The sequence below is a fragment of the Mastigoproctus giganteus genome, chromosome 6 (assembly GCF_048544385.1).
Source record: "Mastigoproctus giganteus isolate SK-2022 chromosome 6, ASM4854438v1, whole genome shotgun sequence".
Classification (NCBI taxonomy): Eukaryota; Metazoa; Arthropoda; class Arachnida; order Uropygi; family Thelyphonidae; genus Mastigoproctus; species Mastigoproctus giganteus.
In genome coordinates this window covers 137595812-137619040 of record NC_143580.1, presented here as the reverse complement: position 1 = coordinate 137619040, position 23229 = coordinate 137595812, and the positions used below count along the sequence as shown (strand labels likewise).

At 38.5% G+C, this 23229-nt stretch overlaps 1 protein-coding gene across 1 annotated transcript in view; it reads left to right on the top strand.

Annotated features, from left to right (window-relative positions):
• The window catches only part of LOC150084608 (von Willebrand factor-like), a 283645-nt gene that overhangs the window by 133883 nt on the left and 126533 nt on the right, over positions 1-23229 (top strand). The window contains exons 12-14 of the mRNA XM_090376305.1: positions 15034-15118; positions 18928-19104; positions 21333-21460. Of these exons, the coding sequence (XP_090232431.1) occupies positions 15034-15118; positions 18928-19104; positions 21333-21460 (390 nt within the window). The remainder of the gene's footprint in view (positions 1-15033; positions 15119-18927; positions 19105-21332; positions 21461-23229) is intronic.

The following is a 23229-nucleotide window of genomic DNA, read 5'->3' as shown; positions in this document are numbered from 1 at the left end:
TCACAACTGCAGTCACTGAATAATTCAATCATAATGAACAATATCAATTCTTATCACAACATAATTTCTTCAACTTCAACCTTACTCGAAGATAATCTACAATTTTCTCTAAGCACCCTTTTTGAATACAACAGTAAGCAATAATTCAGATAACTCAAGTTCCTTCTCTTTGGGGTTTCGAATTCGGAGTGCAGTGAAGTCTCTCTTCTTAGTTGAAGTCTGCCATATAGCTATTCCAGTATTCTCTTATTTCGGAAACAGTTTCCTGATAATACTGGAGAGAATTACCACAGCAGTAGTAAAAGCCAAGGACACTATCTGCTGGCTTGTGACTTTTTTAGGGGCGCGTTTGGCGCAGATTTTCTTTTCACGCACAGCAACGCCACTTCACATGGAGCTCAAGTGGGGGAGGAATATCTTTAAACAGATGTCCAACAACTGTCGTGGGCAGCACGGCACCAGGCAGGAAAGACAATGGATAACCCAACATCTACAAGAGATACTGCAACATGACTGGGACACTACAACAAAAGGGGCCATCACAAAACGATTCCTTCCATCCATAAGCTCAACTCACCCAGAACCTCCACCCTGGTTTTCGCCTGGCCTCCATGTGACCTTTATCGTCACCGGCCATGGATCCTTCCAACAAAAACTGACCGCCATGGGAATCGAGAATGATCCACGTTGCCACTGCGGCGAAGAGGAGTCCTGGGCGCACCTCATGTATGAGTGCCCCAGCTACGACAACATTAGGCTTAAATTCCTCACCACAATACAGAGAAACCCTCGCAATCAAGAATCCACTCTGCTACTCGAGGAAGATACCTATAAGGCATTAACCACCTATGCACAGGAAACATTTGCACTTAGGCGAGCTAAGATTGCAGAACTCAGAGCCCAAGAACTAAACCGGACCGGCGTGGGATAACTCTCTATTCCCCCGGAAAAACACAGACATAATCATGCAAACCCTAATAGGGTAGGATCTATTGCAGGCACCATCCAAGGTGCGAGAAGCTCGCACTCCTTGGAGTGCGGGATTTAAAAGTCATCGCAAACCCGAAATGGGTAAGATATACTGCTGGAACCGATCTAGGTGTGGGATTGCTGGCACTGACCTCAGTGCGGGATCTACAGGCACTATGCCATTGACAATTACACAGGGGCACCTGTCCCCTGTGACTTTTAAACCCACACTCTTTCCTATACTTCGCCCAATTAGGGTGGATTATTCTCCCCTGTCAACCCACCCAAATTCATTCCTCCTCAAATCCTCTCTTCTATACCCCTCTCTCTCTCTCTCTCTCTCTCTCTCTTTTTTAATCTGTTACTTTATTTTTATTTTTTTTTATTTTATTTTTTATTTTTATATATATATATTTTATTTATTTATTATTTTTATTTATTTATTTTTTATTTATTTATTTTTTTTTTAATTTTTTTTTTTTTTTTGGTCTTCCTCAGGAAGCTCAGGCAACCCTGGCGGTGGCCAGCCAGAGTATAATGGGCAGGCTGGCTCACCTCCCAGTGGTGGTGGCGGGCAACGTGGGGTTCCCTTAGGGGCCTTGCGGCTAAGCAGCCAGAGACAGAACAACAGAACATAGCACTACTCTGTCACAAACCAGACCCCACACTTTTTCTGGCTTTTACAGAGATTCTGTAATTTCTTCACAGAGTACTATGGTGCAGATGTGGGAAACCACCGGTGGCGCCTTCCACAAAACACTATGTCGTGAGCAGCACGATTATCAGACTTAAATCCGATCGAACATGCGTGCGGCATTGTATCCCGACAGCCGACTCCTCGGTTACTTGGTGAGTTAATGTCTACGCTGGTGGAAGAATCTTACAGGCACCCTCAGATCGAAAATGGTCACCACTCTCAGGCCTGTTTAGCAGGTAGAAGGGATCATAAGCCTTACTAATGTCATGTGACCATATTTTCGAGCATCTTGTATCACACTTCTGTGATGTTATCGTTTTGGTAATTCTTATACAACCCCCAAGAAATGTCTCTTATATCTCTAAGTTTCTCGCTGTTTCCTCATTTCATCATTATTTTATGATACACCACCATATCATTTTTTTTTTTCCATTCATCGCAAGCTGCAGGAGGTACAACACGTTTTCTACGTATTGTGTTAATTTTGTCGAGCAGCGTACATTCATTGACGTACACTTTCGCCCTAAGTCCGTGAAATTCTGCTGGAGAGACGTCAACTGCGGCCTAAAATGTAAGATGATTGAGTGGTGCTTAACGTATCGTTACCAAACGACGGAACAATTAACCTCTACATTTAATGAGAGAATTACAGGACATCAGTACCCCTCACCATAAGAAGAACCCTTCGCGCAAACTGGCCAATCACTGATGCGAAACATCTTAACTTATTCGGAGTAAATCCTGGTAGATATTTCAGTGAGAATTTCCTAAAATCAGATGTAAATTTCAAGAATAATCGGTGTAACAAAGGCAAGAAAGAAGATACTTGCCAAAATGAAAGTGTGTAGAAAACCCGATCGAAGAGTATACCTCGATTCAACAATCAGGAATACCATAGCTCACTGCTATGGTCAGCATGCTGTTAACACAAATTCAAATGGAAATTTATTTCCGGGGCCCCTGGCTCTAAGTAAGGCTTGCTTCCAGTCCTGCGGTTTGCGACAACCGTTTGTCGTGCATGTAAAAAAAAAAAGGTAAGGTAAAGAAAGTGCAGCTATTATCAATCCACTGCAGGATGGAAGCCTCTTCAACAATTCATGCTGAGGGAAATGGACCATCTGCCACGCTGGTCCATTGCGGGTTGGCAGATCGACCGTATTCAGCAGTCAGGGGCTTGAACCCCGGTGTACTCAAAGAGCGTGTGCTACTGCACTCCCGCTCCTGACCACTCATCAACGGAGGCCTTTGTCGTGCAGGAAGAATCCTCAAAATATTTTTGCAAACCGCAGGACTGGATGCAAGCCTTGTGTGACGCATTGTAGTTGAGGCCAACTAAAGATGATGAATCTACTGCTTAGAAGTGAACGCTGAGATGGAGCGAAGTCCATCTCAGTCTCAGTCCTAAAAGACCTCTCCCTGACTTGCTGTGAGGGAAGGTTTTTTTGTTGTATTACTATTGATTTGTTTACTCAATTATATGAGGTAATTAGTAATAAAGAGAAGTACCCTCAATCCTCTGATACCCACGTATTCTACCTGACTGCTTAATAAGTATCTAAATCAGAAATTTCCCGTTCCAGAGGGCGTTGAGATTTTTCCCCGGTCATGATAGTACCTAATTATGTCGGCAAGCCAGTGTCTGTGTCTATGAATAATTACAGACAATTATATTATCTTTGAAACAACTTTAATACATGTTAATATATATACACAAGTACATAATACACGTTATAAATTTCATAATTTTTAATATCTATATCTATAATTTCTATAATTTAATATCTATAATTTCTTCTTTTCAAATTGAAAACAGTTCAAATACTAGTCTGGTCATAACAATGGGTTTACTTCCCCTTGGTTAACAACATAGGTATAATTTATCAAATTCCACTATTTATTCTTGCCCTATAACAGGTCAGGGCTATCTTACTTAGTATACATATAATTCATTCTAACATTTTGGGCCTTCTATTCTTGAAGCCATTCCATTTCAATTCAATGAAAGAACCACTTAGCCTATTTCTAAATACCCATAAGACAGTGTGGCTAGATGTATGTTACAAGCTTCTTTCCTTCTCGTGATCTATTTTAATTTCTATCTTCTGTACGGAAATACATTCTATAAGTGTATGGTTTCCTAATTTACATAGAATTTCACTTTTACAAAACATTAACTATCTTTACTCTCCCTAACGTTTATCGCGACTTCACCTTGCCCTTTTAAGGAACAGAAATTTATCTGGTTATGCTCAGATGCCACACATAACCTTCCCTTTTTCATAGTAAATTTCTTAGCTGTTCCACCTTAATTTAGAGTATAATCCCCCTTTGTGTAAACCTGGCTTTATTCGATTTGCTCTTAACATCACATTCACCTAAAGCACTCTGTCTATTACCCAAGGATACAAGAGCCCTGATATATATAAACATACCAAGTACCTTAGTTCTAGTACACTCACTTAGTTTCTAACAAGTTCCATTTTCGCTGCTAGATCTCTTTTTAACTATACTGTCCAATCATTACATGCCCACATATATGTCCTGGGATTCACTTTATAGCATGAAAGTAACAGTTCACTTATTTTATTCCCATCTCCTCTTCCCTTGTCCTAAGTTGGTGTTTCCATCGGGTATTCACTTCCACCTTTCTGAAGGACCTCAGTTTCTTGGGTGATTGGCGATTATTTCATCTAAGCGATGGCCTTCATTCTAGTTGAGTAGCCTGTACTGCTGGCGGATTGTGGTAAACAAAGAAGGACTGGCCCCTCACTTCTCCCATAGATTCCATCTCTCCGCAGGGATATCACTTTACTTGGAGATTCTTTACGCTCACTATCAATATTTTTCTTTTACTTCTCTCGCATCACCGACCTTATTCCGACCCACACTCAGACTCCGACTCTCACAGTCCCCCAACTCATTCCTGCGCTTTCTCCCCCCCTTTTAGATTTCACACCAATCGCAGGGCAGATTCCAAAGCTCGGCCACTCAACCTTCCAGCGTCCGATCACCCGATCTCCTATTTCCGCTTCCCATGGATTTCTTCTCGAATTTTCTTTTCTCAAAATTCTGCCATTAACTATATTCCTAATTATCCACGCTACTCCTCGGGCGTTGAGCCTACTTGGTATAGATTCCCTTTGGACGCAATACTATCACATTCCGTGACTGTGCATTCTCTCAGGCATGTCCTTGATTGTTACTAATGTACTGACTCCTTCCAACTACTCTTTAGAGGACTATAATATCTAAGAATGAAATTGATTTTGTTTTTCCTCTCTTTCGATTCATTAATTAATCTACCTCATCAACCAGGTTCGCTTACATTTGAATTATTATATATATTTAGCCAGGTTTATCCCGATACGATCGCATATCTAGCCGAATTTTGTTACGGAATGAATACATGTAAGATATGTCTTACAATGCTTTTTAAAGAGAGAGTGCGTGGTTTTTAAGGAACTTCACAACCTGCTTACAACACAGCCGATCACATTTAGCCTCCTATTAATCCATTAATAGTTATGCCTTCATTCTCACAAATTGCTTTCTACATTTTTATGCTGAGGTTACCAGAACCAGCTGTGTTTATCGAGTTACCTGATCTGCATGTTAGATTTAGACATAACCCAGTGGTCAGGCGTGAGGGTGCACAAGTACACGTGCCTTGGGTGACCGAGATTCAAAACCCGTTACTGCTAAATACTGTGCTATTTCTTATATTCTCACTATTTTGTGAACTCCTCTGTTCCTGAGTATAAACAGAAAAATTATTTATTATATGTTGTAACAGCTTGTTGCGAGTTTGTTTAGGTGGTAAGAAGAGATTGTTTCGTTTAATAAATGCGACAAATATTTTGGCCTGTTTTTATTTCTGTTTAAAAATAGTTCTTCTATTACTTAGCTCTATTTTGATGAACCCAGATCAATCCCTGGGTTCATCAAAATAAATTCCTTAAATATATGCATTTGTAAATCCTTAGCTTTTGCGGTCAGTGTGATCATCTCGAACCAAGAACTAGATATAGTTGCAAATCGTAGCTTTATCTCACCTTCCTTGGTAGCACTTCTCTTTTGACTGTGTCATGGGCGAATCTCTCTCCACGTTCTTCAATAATATTGCCTAGATGTGGTCTGAAAATATTCTGATGACTGTAAGTAATGGAGCTTGATTGAGATTCTGCATTTCATATTTCCATAATTTTAGTCAATGGTTTAAGCAGAAATGAAAGAACCCAACAGAACCTATTATGTACGAAATTTATAATTTTTTTATAGTTTTAACTTCTAATGTTACGAATAAAACTATTCACCACAAGGCGAACGACTGCCAGGCATTTCACATTTCAATTCTTGTAAAGCAAACATCTACTTAACTTAGACTTTTGTATAGTATAATTTGGAAACATTGATCGTATATGCTTGAACCGGTCACCTTGAGAACCCAATTAACATGTTTCACCGGCCCTAGCTTAATAAGGAGTGATGGAAATAAGATTGTTTCGTGGAACCAAGAAATTGTTTAATACACTTGCTGCGGACTGTTAACCAATTCTGGCAGATCATTCTCTTATCGCATAGTTCTGATCTCCTGCCGTGCTATCCCAAAGGCAAAGAAACTTAGTAAAACTACCATTCCATTTATAATAGTCGTACTTGATCCTCTCTAACAACATTTGCTTCGCTTCACATTTCTGTAGTCTTTTTTTTAACATGAACTTGTGCGCAACAGCAAACGATGGATTTAAATTCCCAAACTGTGAAGCAACATAGCTTTAAATCTTTATAGTTCAAAAGAAGATACTTTTCTGAATTGCGACTAATGCTTCTTAAAGATCAATCAAATCAAAAGAATAGCACAACAGCGTAAAAATGCATTAGTGGTATGGGTTTTCTAAATTCGGAAGTCTTGCATTTGGGTTCCAGTAGATTCCACCACCCATTTAAACGAATTGTCAGGAGTTCTGCCCCGGATATGATTTTGGTCAAATCCATCATTAAGTCATCCAGTTTCGCCGCTTCGGTAAACGTGACGTCTTAATTTAACAAGTTTCTGAAGTGTAATCCCAATTGTCTTGTTTCCCAGATTCGTCATCATTTCTGAAGATTCTTCCATGGAAAGTGGAATGGGCGTAAACAAGAAATACATGAGCAAGTGGCTTATACCGGATGATTGAAAAATGAAAGTCAGTATTTCATAAGAATATTCCCCATAAAGCATATAAACAAAACAGCCAGAGAAATTCTTGGAATTAAAAAACTTTCAAATTCTAATTGATTTCTAATTCGTGTGAAGCCATTTCCGTTATCGGAGGCGATTCCAATTTTCGAAAATGTTTTGTTTAAAGCATATTTACAGTCATACAAAAATACTTAATATGTTGCGGCATTGATGGGAGACAAGGCTTATGTAACTCGCACGCTTTGCCTGTTTATCATACCTGACACATTGCAGAAAATGTTATAATAGATATCCAGGTACTGAGATACAGAACCATTGATGAAAAGATCGAGTAGAAGGTTCATATTAGCCAAACATACCAATATGCACCGTGTGTTTAGCGCATGCCAAGTAAATGATACATTTGCAGCAGCTGAATATCCATTTCGACAGTGCGACATCTCAACCGATTTGTGCTTTATATCACAATCACCTACAATATATAAGGACGAAGATAAGACGTTACTCGGAAATGGTGGCGAGGGTTACGAGAAAAGACTGGGGATTAAAAAAAACAGCACTAATGTTGTATTATAAGGCAACCTTCATTCCTGCGATAACTTATACTGCTGCAGTGTGGTACAGCAAAACAACGCTTGCAGTCAATAGGAGAACTCTGGATATGATACAAAGGACCATTTTATTAACAACCACACGAGCATGCAGAACAGTAAGCACACCGGCGTTGCAGGTGCTTGCTGGAGAGCTCTCCCTCGATTTGGAGACTGTAAAAGCTGGCTTGCTCTTCCTGCACGCCAGGGGGGTTGCTGCCACCTTCCAGGATTTCATAATTGACCCAGCGAGTAGTACTAAAACAGAAAAAGTCCGATTGCAGGCCTACCAACTTCGGGAGTGGCAACAAAGATGGACCGATACAACAAAAGGAGAAATCACAAGAAAATTCCTCCCTGACCTCAGCAAAATATACCCCAAGCAACCGGCCTGGTACTTTCCGGGGAAGCACTTGACTTCGCTCCTTACTGGTCATGGCCCCTTTAAGGAGAAGCTGCTCGGGTTCGGCCTTGTTAAGGACCCCAACTGCACGTGTGGGGAGGTCGAGAACTGGAATCACTTGGTCTACGACTGCCCAGAATATGAAGATCTCAGAGGCATCCTGATCACAAAGATACACTATCTTCCGAAAGGACTGGAATCCCACTTCATTGACACAGAAGAGGAACATAGAGCACTTTCTCAATATGCGCAGGACCTCATCGAGAGGAGAAAACTGCTAATTACCATAAATCGTGTCTGACGAAAGACCACCACAGGTTAAACTGTACCAGACCATAAAATACCATCCAATGGAGTTACTACAGAGAAAAACCCTGAGACAAGAAAGTGAAAAACACAAGGACGGGGCTTACCCCATGAGCGACTGGACTGAAATCGACTCGACATTGAAAAAAAGAGACTTAACGCAGCATAGCTGCCAAACGCCATTTGGCGACTTGAAGAGGGCGCTCTAGCCTCCTTCATCTTTAATATCCCTATCCCCGGTGAGGGGGAGACGGTCTTACTGTCTCCTCCCCTCCTTGCCATTCCCACTTTCCCTTCTGGTGGGGCATGGGCATGACCCACTGTGACTTGGGGTTGCCTCCTCTCTCGACTCCATACTTCTGTCTTTTCTCCCCCCAGGCTTCATTCTCCCCACCCACTCAACCCACACATACGCAAGCGAATGCCCTACACTTCGGAATTGATTTAATCATCTCCAAATTACGTTTTTCGCCCATACATTCGGCCTTTCAAAATTTAGCATTATTCCTCATCGAATTTACTAAATATATATATATATATATATATATATATATATATATATATATTATTATCTTTTATTTTTTATTTTTTTTAATTTTTTTTTTTTTTAGGTCCTAACCGCCGAAATCTCAGGAAATTAAGCGGCAGGACCTGCCAGAGTAAATCTTAGTCTACTGGTGTTTCCTGGTCTGCCTCCACGGGGCGAAAGTGGGGCAACGTTGGGCGTCAGTTGGGGGTCCAGCGGCTAACCGACCAGATGAACAACGGTACATGACACTACACATATACAATATCCATACACATATACAATATCCATACACTTTTAAATCTCTGGCATTTCCCAGCGAACTGGTTCAACCACAATGAAAGCAACGCGGAGATGGAGGAAACCCCTAGTGCCGTTTGACTATAAACACACTTTACACTTTAACCTGAGGGACAATAAAAACACTATTCCACCGGGTGATCGCCAATATGGCCTTTCCAGTACAAACGTGTCGTTTATCGCTCTGCAATAATTTGTCTGAATTATGTAATACATTTAAAAATTATTGGTTCTAGTTGAAGATCAACCTACAGTGGACTCATAGGGTGAGACTTTTCTAACTTTCTAGGGAAATATAATCAGATTTTTACGTTCTTTATCTATTTCCTTTGTTGTGAGACAGGGCACCATGCCGCTCACAACGAGGTAATAGAGAGTGCTCCGAGATAACGCGGCTGCCACGTTCAAATCTGATTCTTGACTTGGGAGGGGCCACCAATTAGTGCTCTCTGGGCTGCAAGAGTGCCCCACTATTCTGTGTTATTTCTATCTCTGTGGAACTAAATGTACCATACATCTCCCCCCCCATAGACATTCCATGGAAGAGACAGATATCTCTAATTATTGTTCCTAGAGTAAAATTGATTTCACCAGCGTGATTAGGCTTCCGAAAACCATAAGTTTTGGGAGAAACACCTAGGTATGAAAATTCACCTAGAAAAACGGGGTTATGGATTTTATGGTTTTCGGGAAAAAACCATAAAATCCATAACCCCGTTTTTCTAGGTGAATTTTCATACCTAGGTGTTTCCCCCCCCCCCACGCAGCTGACAGAGGGGATAGCCAAAAATTCCCCTAACGTTCTTTAGGGGAATTTTGGGCCACAGACTTGTGATGACCTATCACACTATCCTACCATACACTCTATAATTCGAATCTGAAAACGAAGAAGTAATCGTGGTCAGACTTGTTAGAGACGGTATTTGAAACCAGAACTTATCCAATGGTGTATTATAACCGAAAATAAACGATGCTATGCCCATTGATCATCCCCCCCTCCCATTCATCAGCACTCTTTGGAACAGAAAGTTAATGTAGAAAAAGTCTCGTTTCTTCAACACTGAATTCATCTAACTTTCATTCTCGTCGTGTAAAACGGGACCAAATGCTACAGCCAGGTGACTGGTTAAACCTACACTGCTTTGTTGGCTGACTGGATGTGTCTTCAGTATGATCTAGATTGGCGAGTCCACTTCAACTGCCAAAGATTTAAAATGCATAACTCTCTGTATATACGGGGAAAGTGCACATTATTAAACAACCCGATTCCAGTACAGTTCAGTATTAATATAGAAGCCAGAATTGTATAAAGTTGTTTGCAGATAACAGTTTTTCATTTAAGTGTCCGTGCCACGAGTTTATTCCAATGTTCGGCACTCCTCCATTTTGGGTAGCCGGTCAGTGCATGTCCGAAAAATGAAAGATAAGCCTCGTATGGTCCAGTACAATCTCTTTTAACCAATTAAAATATAAAGTAAATAAATTCTTGACGAATATAAATTTCAATAAGCAAGTCCACATGAAAATGCAAGGACTTTGTGCATTTGTGCTGCAGGCATAATATGTCCAATCTCTGGCTAAAGGAACACTTCTAGTATTGCTGGAAGGGGGCTTGTCGTATGGCTATATCTCATTCGCTCTATCTATCTCAATTTCATTCTGTGCATGAAACATTCTGCATTAAACTGAGGTTAAGATCAAAGAATATATTTAAAACCATATTTAGATGGCTTCTGCAGTTGTTTTTCAGTCTCCTGACCAATCCGACCACATCTTGGAATTAACAATTACTTGCATACTTTTTTAACGTGTTTCGTTTGTCTCTAGGCGTTCTAGATTGGTTTGCAACTTGACTATCCTTATGAAATATTACACTGTATTTTTTAGTCGCCCTGCATGTAATAGCACTTTGGTCTTTCATTATGTTGCATAATATGTATGTCCAAAAACATCATGTGTGTGATGCAATTTCAACACGACAGAAATGTATATATGTGGCGTTCAAAACGCTGAAGAAATTACACCGTGTCCGCTGGAAACGCAACGCAGTCTGTTTTCCCGCCTGCTTCGATTCAGAAAAGGTAACGTACAGTATTTGCTTTCCTCATATTAATTATCGTATTCTTAATGTAGATGAACCCTTTAAATAACATACAATAATAAAATCAGCAAAAACAAATAAATAAAGAGGGATAATTACATAGATGCAGTCATTTACACTATGAAATGAATCTCAGTAAATTTGTTGAACGGTATTTCCTCAGTCCTTTAAGAGTTCAGAGGCGCTTAAAAAGTCTTTTGTTATCAAACCTCTTCTTTTTGGATTATATTCTTCATTAAATTTACTGTCCAGTATATAATTCCGCTGCAATGAGTTTCTTGTAGGTTTTATCACTGCAGCACCTGTTCGGGTCTGTTTTGAAGTCTCTTAAGAGCTCCAGAGAATTAGCAGGCGCCTTATCCCCTCCCCCGTGTGATGGAGAGCGCTACGGAGACGATGAGGGTAATGGAGTGGCGTGGCCTAACTACAAGATTTTCAATTTGAAGGGTTTCTAAACTCCCTGTCAGAAGTTGTTCTCAAGTGCAAATGTTATGTAAGGTACCCATCTGAATACACCAAACAACTTTCAAGTTTGCATATAGTACAGTTTTGATACTGTAAAGTGATTTCCGGCAATCCTATTCAAACACCGAAGCACCCAGTATTCCAGTTTCTCAGCCCAGTATTTGGGCTGAAAAACTTCCTAATATAGGCGCTTCCTAATATTTGGAACAGAGGACCTAATTATTTAAGCATAAAGGAAAACTGGAACGATACATCTTTGGATGTATTGGGTCACTAGTCGTTGGTTTCGAATTCCAGTTATCTCGTCTTGCAGCCCAAATGGCAGCTGGAATTTTTGTTCTGGTGTTCAGAAAGGGCTTTTGAAAGGTGAGGCCCTCGTCCTATGTCACACCTAGGTCGGTGTATGAGCTGACTTTCTTAACCGGTGCTCCATTAATAGATAACTTAATTTGATTCTTTATCTTCTTATTAGTTATTGTCATTTGTGGTGACTTGTCATAGTTAAGCCATAAACCTATTTTACTTAAGTAAAAATTTCAGTTCATAAAGCTTAGCGTTGACGTGGAAACTAATCGGACACAAGATCTCGTTCGTTGAGACGACAAAATATTTTATGTCATCAGCATAAGAAATAAAATTTATTCTGTCGCTAGAAAAGGTTCCAGAGCGGCAACGAACCGCAAAGCTGATAAGACACCTCCCTGGGATGCCCCAATCGAGGAGATATTCTGCACAGAAATCTTGATGTTGTAAAATTAGGCTCCTTGTCTTCAAAATGGTCTTGATAATCTGTAATAGTTTGCCTTCAATTTGGAAATAAACTTTCAATATGTTTTCAAGTGCAGGTAACGATACATTATGAAAAGCTGCCTTTATGTCAAGAAATATGATATCAATTTGAGCCTTTTCATTTAAAGCTTGTTGGATTCTGAAGAGGATCTCCAACAAATTAGTAGTAGGGGATCTTCTCTGTACTACAGTATGGAAGTGGAGAGGCCTGTGAGCAAAATACTGTTTGATTAAAGCAGAGAGAATGGCTTTTTCAAAGAGTTTAAAGAGAGAACAACTGATCGATATGGCCCGAAAGTCTGAAGAGTCTTTTGGTTTCTTTTTTGGCACCGGCCTCACAAGTAATGATTTCATCTTATGGTGGAGGAAAGGAACTCCATCTTTCAGGATGTTTTGGAATATGTGTAACACATCAACAATACAGGCGCTATATATTTTTAAAATAAAAACAGGGAACTCGTCGGGGCCGATCGTAGATTTGTAAGGCAAGGAATAATAGTTGATGAGATCTTTTCTAGAAATAGTGACGTTGAATAAATCATTTCCACACACGCCGCCTCTCGCTAAAATATGTTGTTCCATATCATCCGGCCGATACTCTTAACCATTTCTATCTTTACCTTAAACTGAATGCGTTTCAAAGCACTCCATAGCCCAGTGCCTGAATATAGTTTGCACCATTTCAAATTCAGTAGCCTTTTTGCTCACAATTAGCTTTGAAGGTTGTAGTTTTCTTAAAACCTCTTCGTAGTGAATATGTCGCTTCTTTTTCAAGAAAATGTCTCTTTTCTTCTTATAGTCTGTGAAGTCTTCATTAAATCCTGAATTTTTATATTTCCTATAAGCCTTTTGCTTGGCCACAAATTCCTATTTTAAATACTAGTTGAACCACGGTTTAGTGCTGTCAGTGATTCTTACCTCTTTCGAGGCACCGAGGTCAGTAATAAATTAGAGCTCTTTCTCAATCAAGTTGGTAGTTTCTTCCACTGGTGTACAAGGAAATCCAGTTGTAGGTCCTAAGACGTTCTAAAATAATTTCAGGTGTAACAAACTTAAAGGAGTATATTTTCTTGGTTTGACAAGTTTGCTCATTGATATGTTGCTCACCTGCAATTTTGGATGATGAAATTTCACAAAAAATTGGGCAGTGATCTGACTGGAATTAATTTGTGGGGTAACATTATTTTATGTTAATCAGATTATAATAAAATAAATCCAAATGCTGCTCTTCCCTAGTCGAAAGCGTGCCTAGTTGGGTCAGTCCTAAGGTTTGGAGGGTTGCATCTTACTATCATCAGTTAAAATCACGGGAATATCAATGGCAAAATTCTCTGCAATCCACCCAAGAGGCTCGGTCCGGATGTCTGCACTGTGCTGGAAGATAGACAAGGCAGACTTGAATTTTTTGTGCCTTCTCCCTGAAGGAGGCGGAAATAGCTTCAAAATTTTCAGATTGACTTGGTTTATGCTTGTAGCTTGAAAAATTTCATGATTTAGGATTGAAACTCCTCCATCCCTCTTTTCTTTTCTGCTGTTCCCAATAAATCTGTAACAAGAGGATTGTACGAACAGATCTAGTTGTCTGTTATGCTGGCAATTAAAATGCATTCAGAACAACGATCTATAAATCTAAATTTACAACCCTGTTAGCGATAGGTGCCGACTTTTATCAACTCCGTCCATGATATAATTTACAGAAATTCCTCCTGATGGTAAAACGTGTTCATTTCTTGGGGTTTCGTGTTTCTCTAATTGTATCATTTACCATTCATGTCATGTTTGTCGATCTTTGTCATCGTGTTAGACTTCTCGCTTACGTATCAGGTGAAAACAATAGTAGAAATCTTTATTGTACAGTAAAGGTACAATAATGTGCCCGCCACAGCCAGGAGCTTGACAATGTTATAGGGTAATATAATATATGTGTAGTATAATAAAAAGGATAACATAACATGAAATTAACTTAAAAACGTGGCATTAACCGTTCTATAGATATGATTATATACATAGTTCTGAGGCAGACAGTACACCAAGGTATGTACACGTTTATATGTAAAAAGCGCAGAAGTCAGAATATTTCACAGGCGTGCATTAAGTTGTTGTATACGGTTTCGTATTTTCTTGTGAAACGGTTCGTCGGGTGTATCTGCGCCTCATAGCAAATGGGGACATCGGTATGAGTCGACATCAGGGGCCAAACAAAAGGGGAACAAGTTCGGCCAACGACCGCCTGTAATTGCGATCCGAAGCGAATTTCTAAAGGTCAACTCCGATCATTAGCAGGGCTTGTATTGTAGGAAGTACTTGGCCAGGTAGGAATCTGTCACTGATCTTCAGCCTGTTCCGTTTTAGCTGAAGAATAGGGGTGGCTCTTAGGGAAGGCAGTGGAACATGCCACTGACTCTTTGGTTCAACTCTTTGGGGAATCTCCCCAAAGAGTTGAATCCCCGGAACAGCCTCTCTTTGGCAGTTACTGGCAGAATATTTGAATCCGGAACAGCCTCTCTTTGGCAGTTACTGCCAAAGAGAGGCTGTTCCGGATTCAAATATTTTGACACACTGATGTTGAAAAAATGGCTTTACACTAAGACCTTAACGTGCAGCATTCCAAACTAGACCTAATCGACTGGAAGTGACCTTTCAAGGAGGACTTTCCCATTCCGAGAGTTTAAAATTAATTCTCAGTATTATTTATTTCATTTCAGATAAATACTGACCTCATAACCATGTTCGGTTCGATTTTTACTGCTGTGATTGCTCTTTCCGCTTCTTGCTGGGCAGAAGGCCAACGTAAGTACTTTGCCTCAATTCTTACTGTATGTAGTTATATGCTTGCATAATTGAAATTAATTGGTTAATTTTAAGAAATCTCAATTTTCAATATTTAAATTGAAATTGAATTTATTAAAATTGATTTAGATTTACGTGAATTTAACAATTCAATAATGATAATAATTATTATTATTTGGTTTGTGGATAGATAGATTTGTTTTTCTGATGCCATTTTGACATCCAAAAGCAATATTTTCAACACCTCTTGGATTTCTGCGATACTGTCGGTGATGTATTCCTCTATGGTTACTGGGTTTTTCAATAACTATGGGACGAATTCGAGAAGCAGATTGGCTACGAAAAAGCCGGCAATGGCAGCTGTTGAGGAAGGAATGGAAAGGACATTCGGCTGCAACCAATGGAGTTTATCTATGGGAGTTCGGTGCGCTAAGGCTAAGGAAAAGGAGTCTGGACAGCCTCAAATACTCACGGAATATTTTCTTCAAATCATAAAGAGAGCAGTTCGTACCTCATTTTGTGTGTGTGCATTTAAAAAGTTGTGAGATTGTTGTGTATTTAAAAAGTTGTGAGTTCCTAAATCTTGGTTCTTAAGTCTTAACTTTAAGAGTTTAAATCTTGAGAATATTCTTAATGAAGCAAAATAAAAACAATTCAGCAGTGCTAAGCCAGTTGTTAACTGTAATACAATAACACAAAAATGTTTATTTCTTTCACTAGTAGGGTGCTACAGGCCCGGAGAAGTGTACACTAAATGCGGTTCGCTATGTCCATTGACCTGTAGCAACTTCAACAATCCAACGATTTGCCCTTATTCATGTATTGAAGGTTGTTTCTGCAAGAATGGGTTGGTTAGAGACAGCTACAACAACTGCATCCCTTACAGCAAGTGCCCACAAAAAAGTAAATAAAGTTTATGTTTCATATAAACTCAGAAATATTTGCTAATTGATAAATGTCGTCTAACTCAATAATAATAACGTACTTCCATTTTTTTCTGTCGATCATTTTTCAAAAAATGAAGCTTAGACAAAATATCATTAGCTTAGCTCCTAATGATATTTTGGTTTACAATCCACGTGGCGGGGATGGGACGCTGTGGCCAGGTGTTGCTGATTCCCACCTGCTAAGAGCCAGATACCGGTCAACTACATAACAGAACACATCATAACATTTACGCACCCAACACACTACATACAAATGGCTGGTTTTGGCGTGAGCCTCAACACAAGGAGTAAAATAGCAGCTAATGGGGAACCCCTGGGGCCCGTCACAACAACACATGAATATCCCTGGGTTCACTGCAATTATTACTCTTTTTATGTAATCCTTTTATTTCTGTCCGCCATTCTTTCATACTACATTCATATTAAATTACTCTGAGCCTGCGCATATGTTAAAATTACAAGAGGCTTTTAAAATAAGTCCGCTAGAGCGCCAGCCTTCCTAAAAATGGCAGTGGAACTCTGTCTATAAAAATTCCTTCAAGCATCCCAGTCTCTTTCAGCTCACTAGCTTAGTCACACTAATATCCAAAATTTTTGACTGGGCATGACGTTTTCCCAGCTTCGAAAACGCAACAGTTCGAAGGAAGAGGATTCGGTCCGTGGTGGAGGAGGGCACAGTGGTTGCTTCTTTAGTCTGCAGATACATGTGAAGTGCATGCATCGCTCTCATATCTTCTTCACTTTCGAAATTCTTCAGTTTCGTTAATATGCCTAGATAAGCCTCGAAACTTCTTGTTTTAACTGTTGGCGTCAGGCCCAATTAAGATGATTCCTTCATTGTCCTTCATGAAACTTCAACAATTAATTGCTCTTGCGCTAACTCTAAGGGAGAGTTCAGATTCCGCATTCAGAAGCGTGAACGTTCTCTGCTTAGAGCAGCAAAAGTTTCGTCGTTTTCCAGAGATGAATCTTTTCTCCTTAGAAAATTTAATACATTGAGCAGTCTTGCAGTACTCCAATAAAAATATTGTACTGCAATTATTTTTAAAAATCAGTATTTTTTTAAGTTCTGTATAACAGTTAAATTAAAATACTGTAGTATATCATATTATAATTAAAGAATATTTCACACTATAATTAGCACAAAAATATAACATTTGAATAATTAAATTAAAAGTTATGTAATGTTTTAGCTATGATTCATTTTTACCACACTTTTAGAAAATGGAAAGTGTATTCATGAGATCACGATGTCTGGTATCTCTGTCCATAGTCTCCTAATGATATTTTGGTTTACAATCCGATCCAATAGAAATTTACAAAACATTTAGAGGGAAGAAAGGAAGGGTTTTTAGACACTAATGGAGGTATTACCGTTCCACCAGCCATCTTTAAACGAAGTGGCAACTATAAAATAAACATCACCCGGATACAATTCTTGTATTTAATAGAGATAAACGCAGTTATACGTAACATTACCTCAAACGAAATATCAACAGAATTTAGTCAATTACTGCAGTAATGCAGTAATTCGTGAAAACTTAATGAAAAATCATTTTTAAAACATCTCCAACACATTTGGATGGGTAATGAGAATAATACGAAACTGGCTTTGGGGGAAGGGGTAATTGAAATTCAGCTAGCCTTGAAATTTTCCGTTCACTGTAAATAAACGGATAGGGACCTTCGCAAGTGGTGAGACCGCATTTAGACTATTGAGTTCAGGTCTAAGTAAAGGTCAGATATGAAGGAAAAAGATATGAAAAGAGCTCAAATAAGGTCAACAGTTGGTGAGGGATAATAACCGATGTCCTTTTTCTGCAGAAACGCAGAAAAAGTCCTCCTCCTTGCATCACTTGATCATAATAATACCGATACTTAATGACTTCTTCAATCAGGGCTGTAGTTAGCCGATCTCAGGCAGAAGGTGTAAGGATTTCTCTGCCAATTATTCTGGATTTTAACCCCGACCCTAGGCAAACCTGGATGTGAATTAACAGCTGTGCAGCTATATTGCGCAATATAGCCTAATACGTTGATATACCATAAAATCACTAACAAAAATCCAGTGAGTAGTAAAATGATAAAATATGTAAGCTACCCTATCAAAAGTATTAGAACTATCATAAAAATGCGAAAGCAATATTATAGATCTTGAGAACAACCCTTGAGAACAAACAATGACTCGCCTTTTCAGCCACAAGCAATCTAACTTGCGCCTCCAAAAGATGTTTCCTCAAAGCATGCAGAATTCTCAGACGAGCTGCAAATGAATTATGAATGCACGTTCGCATTTCACGTGATGGTCGTTAGAGAATTCCAATGTGCGAAGAAAAGACGAGATTCAGTAGTCGACACCTCACCTTCGTCTTATCCCCCAAATCGTTAATGGAATGATCCTAGTCGGTCTGCTATAGCAATTTGTGTGGAAAATTCATATTGCACCATATTACACTGCTCGACAAAATGAACAGAACAAAATGTTTATCATGAATATTTTATCGTAAACATTTTCCACGAAGGTGAATATTTGATATACTGTAGTAGGTATCCTGGCCTGCAAAATCCGAGTATCCAATACAAATCGTTCGACCGACTTGCAGAGCTGCAAATTATGTAAACTATTCAGCCTATAAAAACATGAGTTTCAACCACATCATTTCATTCCCAGTTAGGTTATAAAAGCTGAATTTCAATCGATGATTTTTAACTGCGCATTTTAAACTTTTAAATTTATTATTTTTTAACTAATTTTATTTAATTTAACTAATTTGTAAAATCACTGTAAATTTAACTTTTCTGGATAGTTTAACATTTAATGAGTTTAATTATAACCACTCACTTTTTTTTGTTTTTCATTAGAGTGCAACAAGCCCGGAGAAGAATACTCCACATGCGGTTCCCGATGTCCATTAACCTGCAGCAACTTAATGGATCCAATCATTTGTCCCGCTGTGTGCGTCGAAGGATGTTTCTGCAAACGGGGATTGGTTAGAGACAGCAACGGAAACTGTATCCCTCCCAAAAGCTGTCCACCTGGTAAATAAAATTATTATTCTTTGATTAAGAGACAGAAGTTTGCAAGGCTACAGGTAGTACATGATTATTACAAAACAGTGGTCATAGCAGGATCTGAATTGTTTTGAAATCTTCTGAAGGATAATTTTAGCGTTAATAGTTAAACCTTAACCGGATAATTTAATCCACACTCCTTATTTATATGCGAATAAGATGTGTCTTAAAGCGGGATTGTTGGTTTATCTGGATGAAAAACTCGCCCGGTGTGATAGAATAATCCGTGCAATCCTTTTCCGAAACCTAGCCACTTTTATTGTTCCTACACCCAACATGAAAGATCTCAGAACCTACAGACTTCAGTAGTGTGCATGGGGATAAGGTCTGCTGGCATCAGACTTCAATTTTTATAGATCGTCATTTTTAGAAAATACATGCAAAGGAAGGTTACATGAAATGGATTCGAACCTTGATTGGACCATTTAAATTTCCTATAATTTAATATTTCAGTGCCATGTGGTAATGACAGCGTTTTTTTTCTCTTGATCAATAAAGGTCCCCCTTTAGTTTTCCTCCAGTCAAAGAGGAAGATACTGTGTAACATTGATAAGCAAGTTCTCAGTTGACGAATTATTATTGTGATAATTGTTTAACAAAATTGGAACAAGATCAGTTTTATAAAGTTATCATTGCCTACTACGTAAAACTAATGTAAAATTGCAATAATATAAAAAAGGTTAACAATAACAATGATTAATTTTAAGATCTCATTCTGAGATCTTAAAATTAATCATTTTATCCAATGTATGGGCTTGTATCATACAACGGACCGACTGAATGTCATTATGATGCATTGTAATTACACTATTATTTGTTCATATATTTCGAATTACTAATTTTATTTATTATTATTATTACTAGCCATATAGTGCAAGGAAGCCTGAGGCTTATGCTGCACCAGCTAAAAACAATTTCCGAGTTACTCTGAGAGAGAGAGAGAGAATCACCAAGAAAGAGAAGAATGATGATATCCAGCTCGAGACCCTGGGTGTGCCAAGCAAGCCCATACTCACCAGATGGGAGCCCCCAGGGATACAAATACATATTTCCTATTATACATGTATATTTATGTTTTCTAAAAGTTATTGAACTTGAAAGGAAAGTGGTGTGATTCAAGCAACATTCTCCTACTAAGGAAGGTTGTTCCAAAGAACAGAATTAAAATTTACAAAGTAGAATTTATAAGTGAATTCATAAAATTTATAAATGCTCGTTATGTAATTTTGGAGTTGGACAGCGAATGACTGACTACTTTGAATGGTGCTCGGATTTGTTTCGAAGTGAGAGGTGGAATTTCAAATGCCAATTCAATAGAATAATGGCTATGGAAATATCTATAGAAAATGCATACAACAGAAACTGAAAGTCTATGAGACAGAGACGGATAGCGTTTATAAGAGATGGGTCATTAATTAGCCCGAGTGCCTTCTTTTGGGAAGGGTCTAGAACAGCGGTCAATAAACTATTTTCTGTATGAGTGTCACTTGTTCATGACAATGTCAAAATCTTCAAGCATACCACTTAGACAGGTGGATCCATCTAATTCGCACTCGGCCAAATTCTGCTACTTATGTTCCAAATGAATTCTTCCCGCGTGGCATGTGGTTGTATGTGTGCATAGAGCTGCCGTTTCCTCTTTCGGACGATCCACTCTACTTAAGTTAGTACTTTTATTCTTCTTACACAATGCAAGGAGAATACAAAATTGTACAAAAAAAAAAAAAAAAACGCCCAGAAGGAAACCGAATCCAGAACCGTGCTGCCCTTGTAACACCAATTAACTCAGCCACGTTGTGAGAAAGGCCCATTAATATTCCTCAACTTATCAACGTTACTCGAATTCGGGTCTTTTCCAGCCAGTGTGGGGAGGATGGTGATTCTACCAACTGTGCTATCCACGATGGCCTTCTTTGGGCCTTGGAAAATATAAAAGAGGTAAATCTATTTGGCTATTTATTTTCAACAATTTTCCTTCCCGAAATGAAGCTTATAGTGGCCGAGATCTTTTTATCTTTAGATTTTAAAAGCTGAATATTAATCGATGATTTGTCACTACGTATTATAAACTAGTAAATGTAATTTCTGTAAATTTAATTAATCTATAAAAACATTCTAAATTTAATGTTTATGGATAGTTCATCATTTAAAGCTTTTTATGATAGTGTAATATTGCACTTTTTGTTTTTCATTAGAGTGCAACAAGCCCGGAGAAGAATACACCACGTGCGGTTCAGGATGTCAATTGACTTGCAGCAACTTAAACGACCCAATAATGTGTCCCGCTGTGTGCATCGAAGGATGTTTCTGCAAACAAGGATTGGTTAGAGATAGCAACGGAAATTGCATCCCACCCAAAGACTGTCCACCTGGTAAATTAAATTATTTTTTTTTTGATTAATGGACAGAAACCTTTCAGGGTAGAGGTAATACACGATTATTTAAAAACAGCAGTTATAGTAGTACCTAAATTGTTTTGAAATCTTCTGAAGTATATTTTTAGCGTTAATAGTTAAACCATAACTTGATAATTTCATATATTTATATGCGAATAAGATGTTGGTACATCGGGTCTTAAAGTCGGATTTTCGATTTATCTGGATAAAAAACAAACCTTCTGATAGAATAATCCGTGCAATCCTTGTCCAAAACTTAGCCACAAGTTTTTGTTGTTGTTGTTGCGACATCCTACATGAAAGATGTCAGAACCGACAGATCTCAGTAGTGTGTAGGGGCACAAGGTCTGCTGATGCGAGACTTCAATTTCTATAGATCGTTATTTGCAGAAAATACGTACAAATGAAGATTGTCTGAATTGGATTGGAGCCTTGATTGGAACACGAGAAATTCCCCATAATTTCAAATTTCAGTGCCCCTCTAGTAATGACAGCGTTTTTTTCCCTTTTGATCACTAAAGGTCCCCCATTAGATTTGCTTTTAAGAAGAAGAAGACAGTAGGCTGTACTGAAAAGAACATTCTCATCAGACTTTATTTATTATAGTGATATCTACTTAACAAAATTGGAACAAGAACAGTTTTATAAAGTTCATTTGCTACCATGCTTTCCATGTAAAACTGATGTAAAATTGTAATGGTATAAAAAGGCTAACAATAACAGTGGTAGTCCATTCTGACATATCTTACAATGTATCATTTGATCCGATGTATGAGCCTGTTTTGTATATTGGACTGACTGGGTATCATTATATGCATTTAATTACACTATTATTTGTTCATAAATCAAATTGCAATTTTTATTTATACAAATGAGTATTTCGTTATAAACGTTTGCTAAAACTTATTGAACTTTAAAGGAAAGTGGTGTAATTGAAGCAACCTTCTCCTACCGAGGAAGGTTGTTCCAAAGAACAGAATAAAATTTACAAATTAGAATTTATGAGTTTATAAAATTTTTAAAATGTTCGTTATGTAATTTTGGAGTCGGACAGCGAATGATTGTTGACTAATTACAGGCACATACTCGGACTTGTTTCGAAATGAAAGGTGGAATTTAAAATGCCAATTCAGAAGAATAATGGCTATGAAAATATCTATGGAAAATACATACAACAGAAACTGAACATCAGTGAGACAGAGGCGGATAGGTCCAAAGACGGGTAACTCGCCTGGTGAGATCGGCAAAAGGGCGTCCATATGAGGAAAGACTTCGAATATGTGGGTTGCAGAGCTTTGAAACTGGGCACCTTAGAGGAGACTTGTTGAGGTGTTTAAGGCTCTGAGAGGCATAAGCAAAATGAAAGAGGACGAAATTTTCACGGTTATAAATGATTCTAGAACAACGGACCATAATTTCAAGTTATGGGGGGCGGGAGATGTTTAGACTGGATTGTACGAAGTTTTATTTTAGCCAACGAGTTATAAATTACTGGAATAAGTTACTAGGTACATTGGGAGTCGTACAGTTCACTTCTCCAGAAACTCGAGTGTTTCCTTCAGCAAAAATAACAAACTGCCCACAGAATAGAGTTTTTGCCAGACCAGATGGGTCCCACAGTTTCTGCAAATGTTTACATGCTTCTAGGATTATAATCATTCCTGTAATCATGGAAGAGAATAAACAAATAAACTGG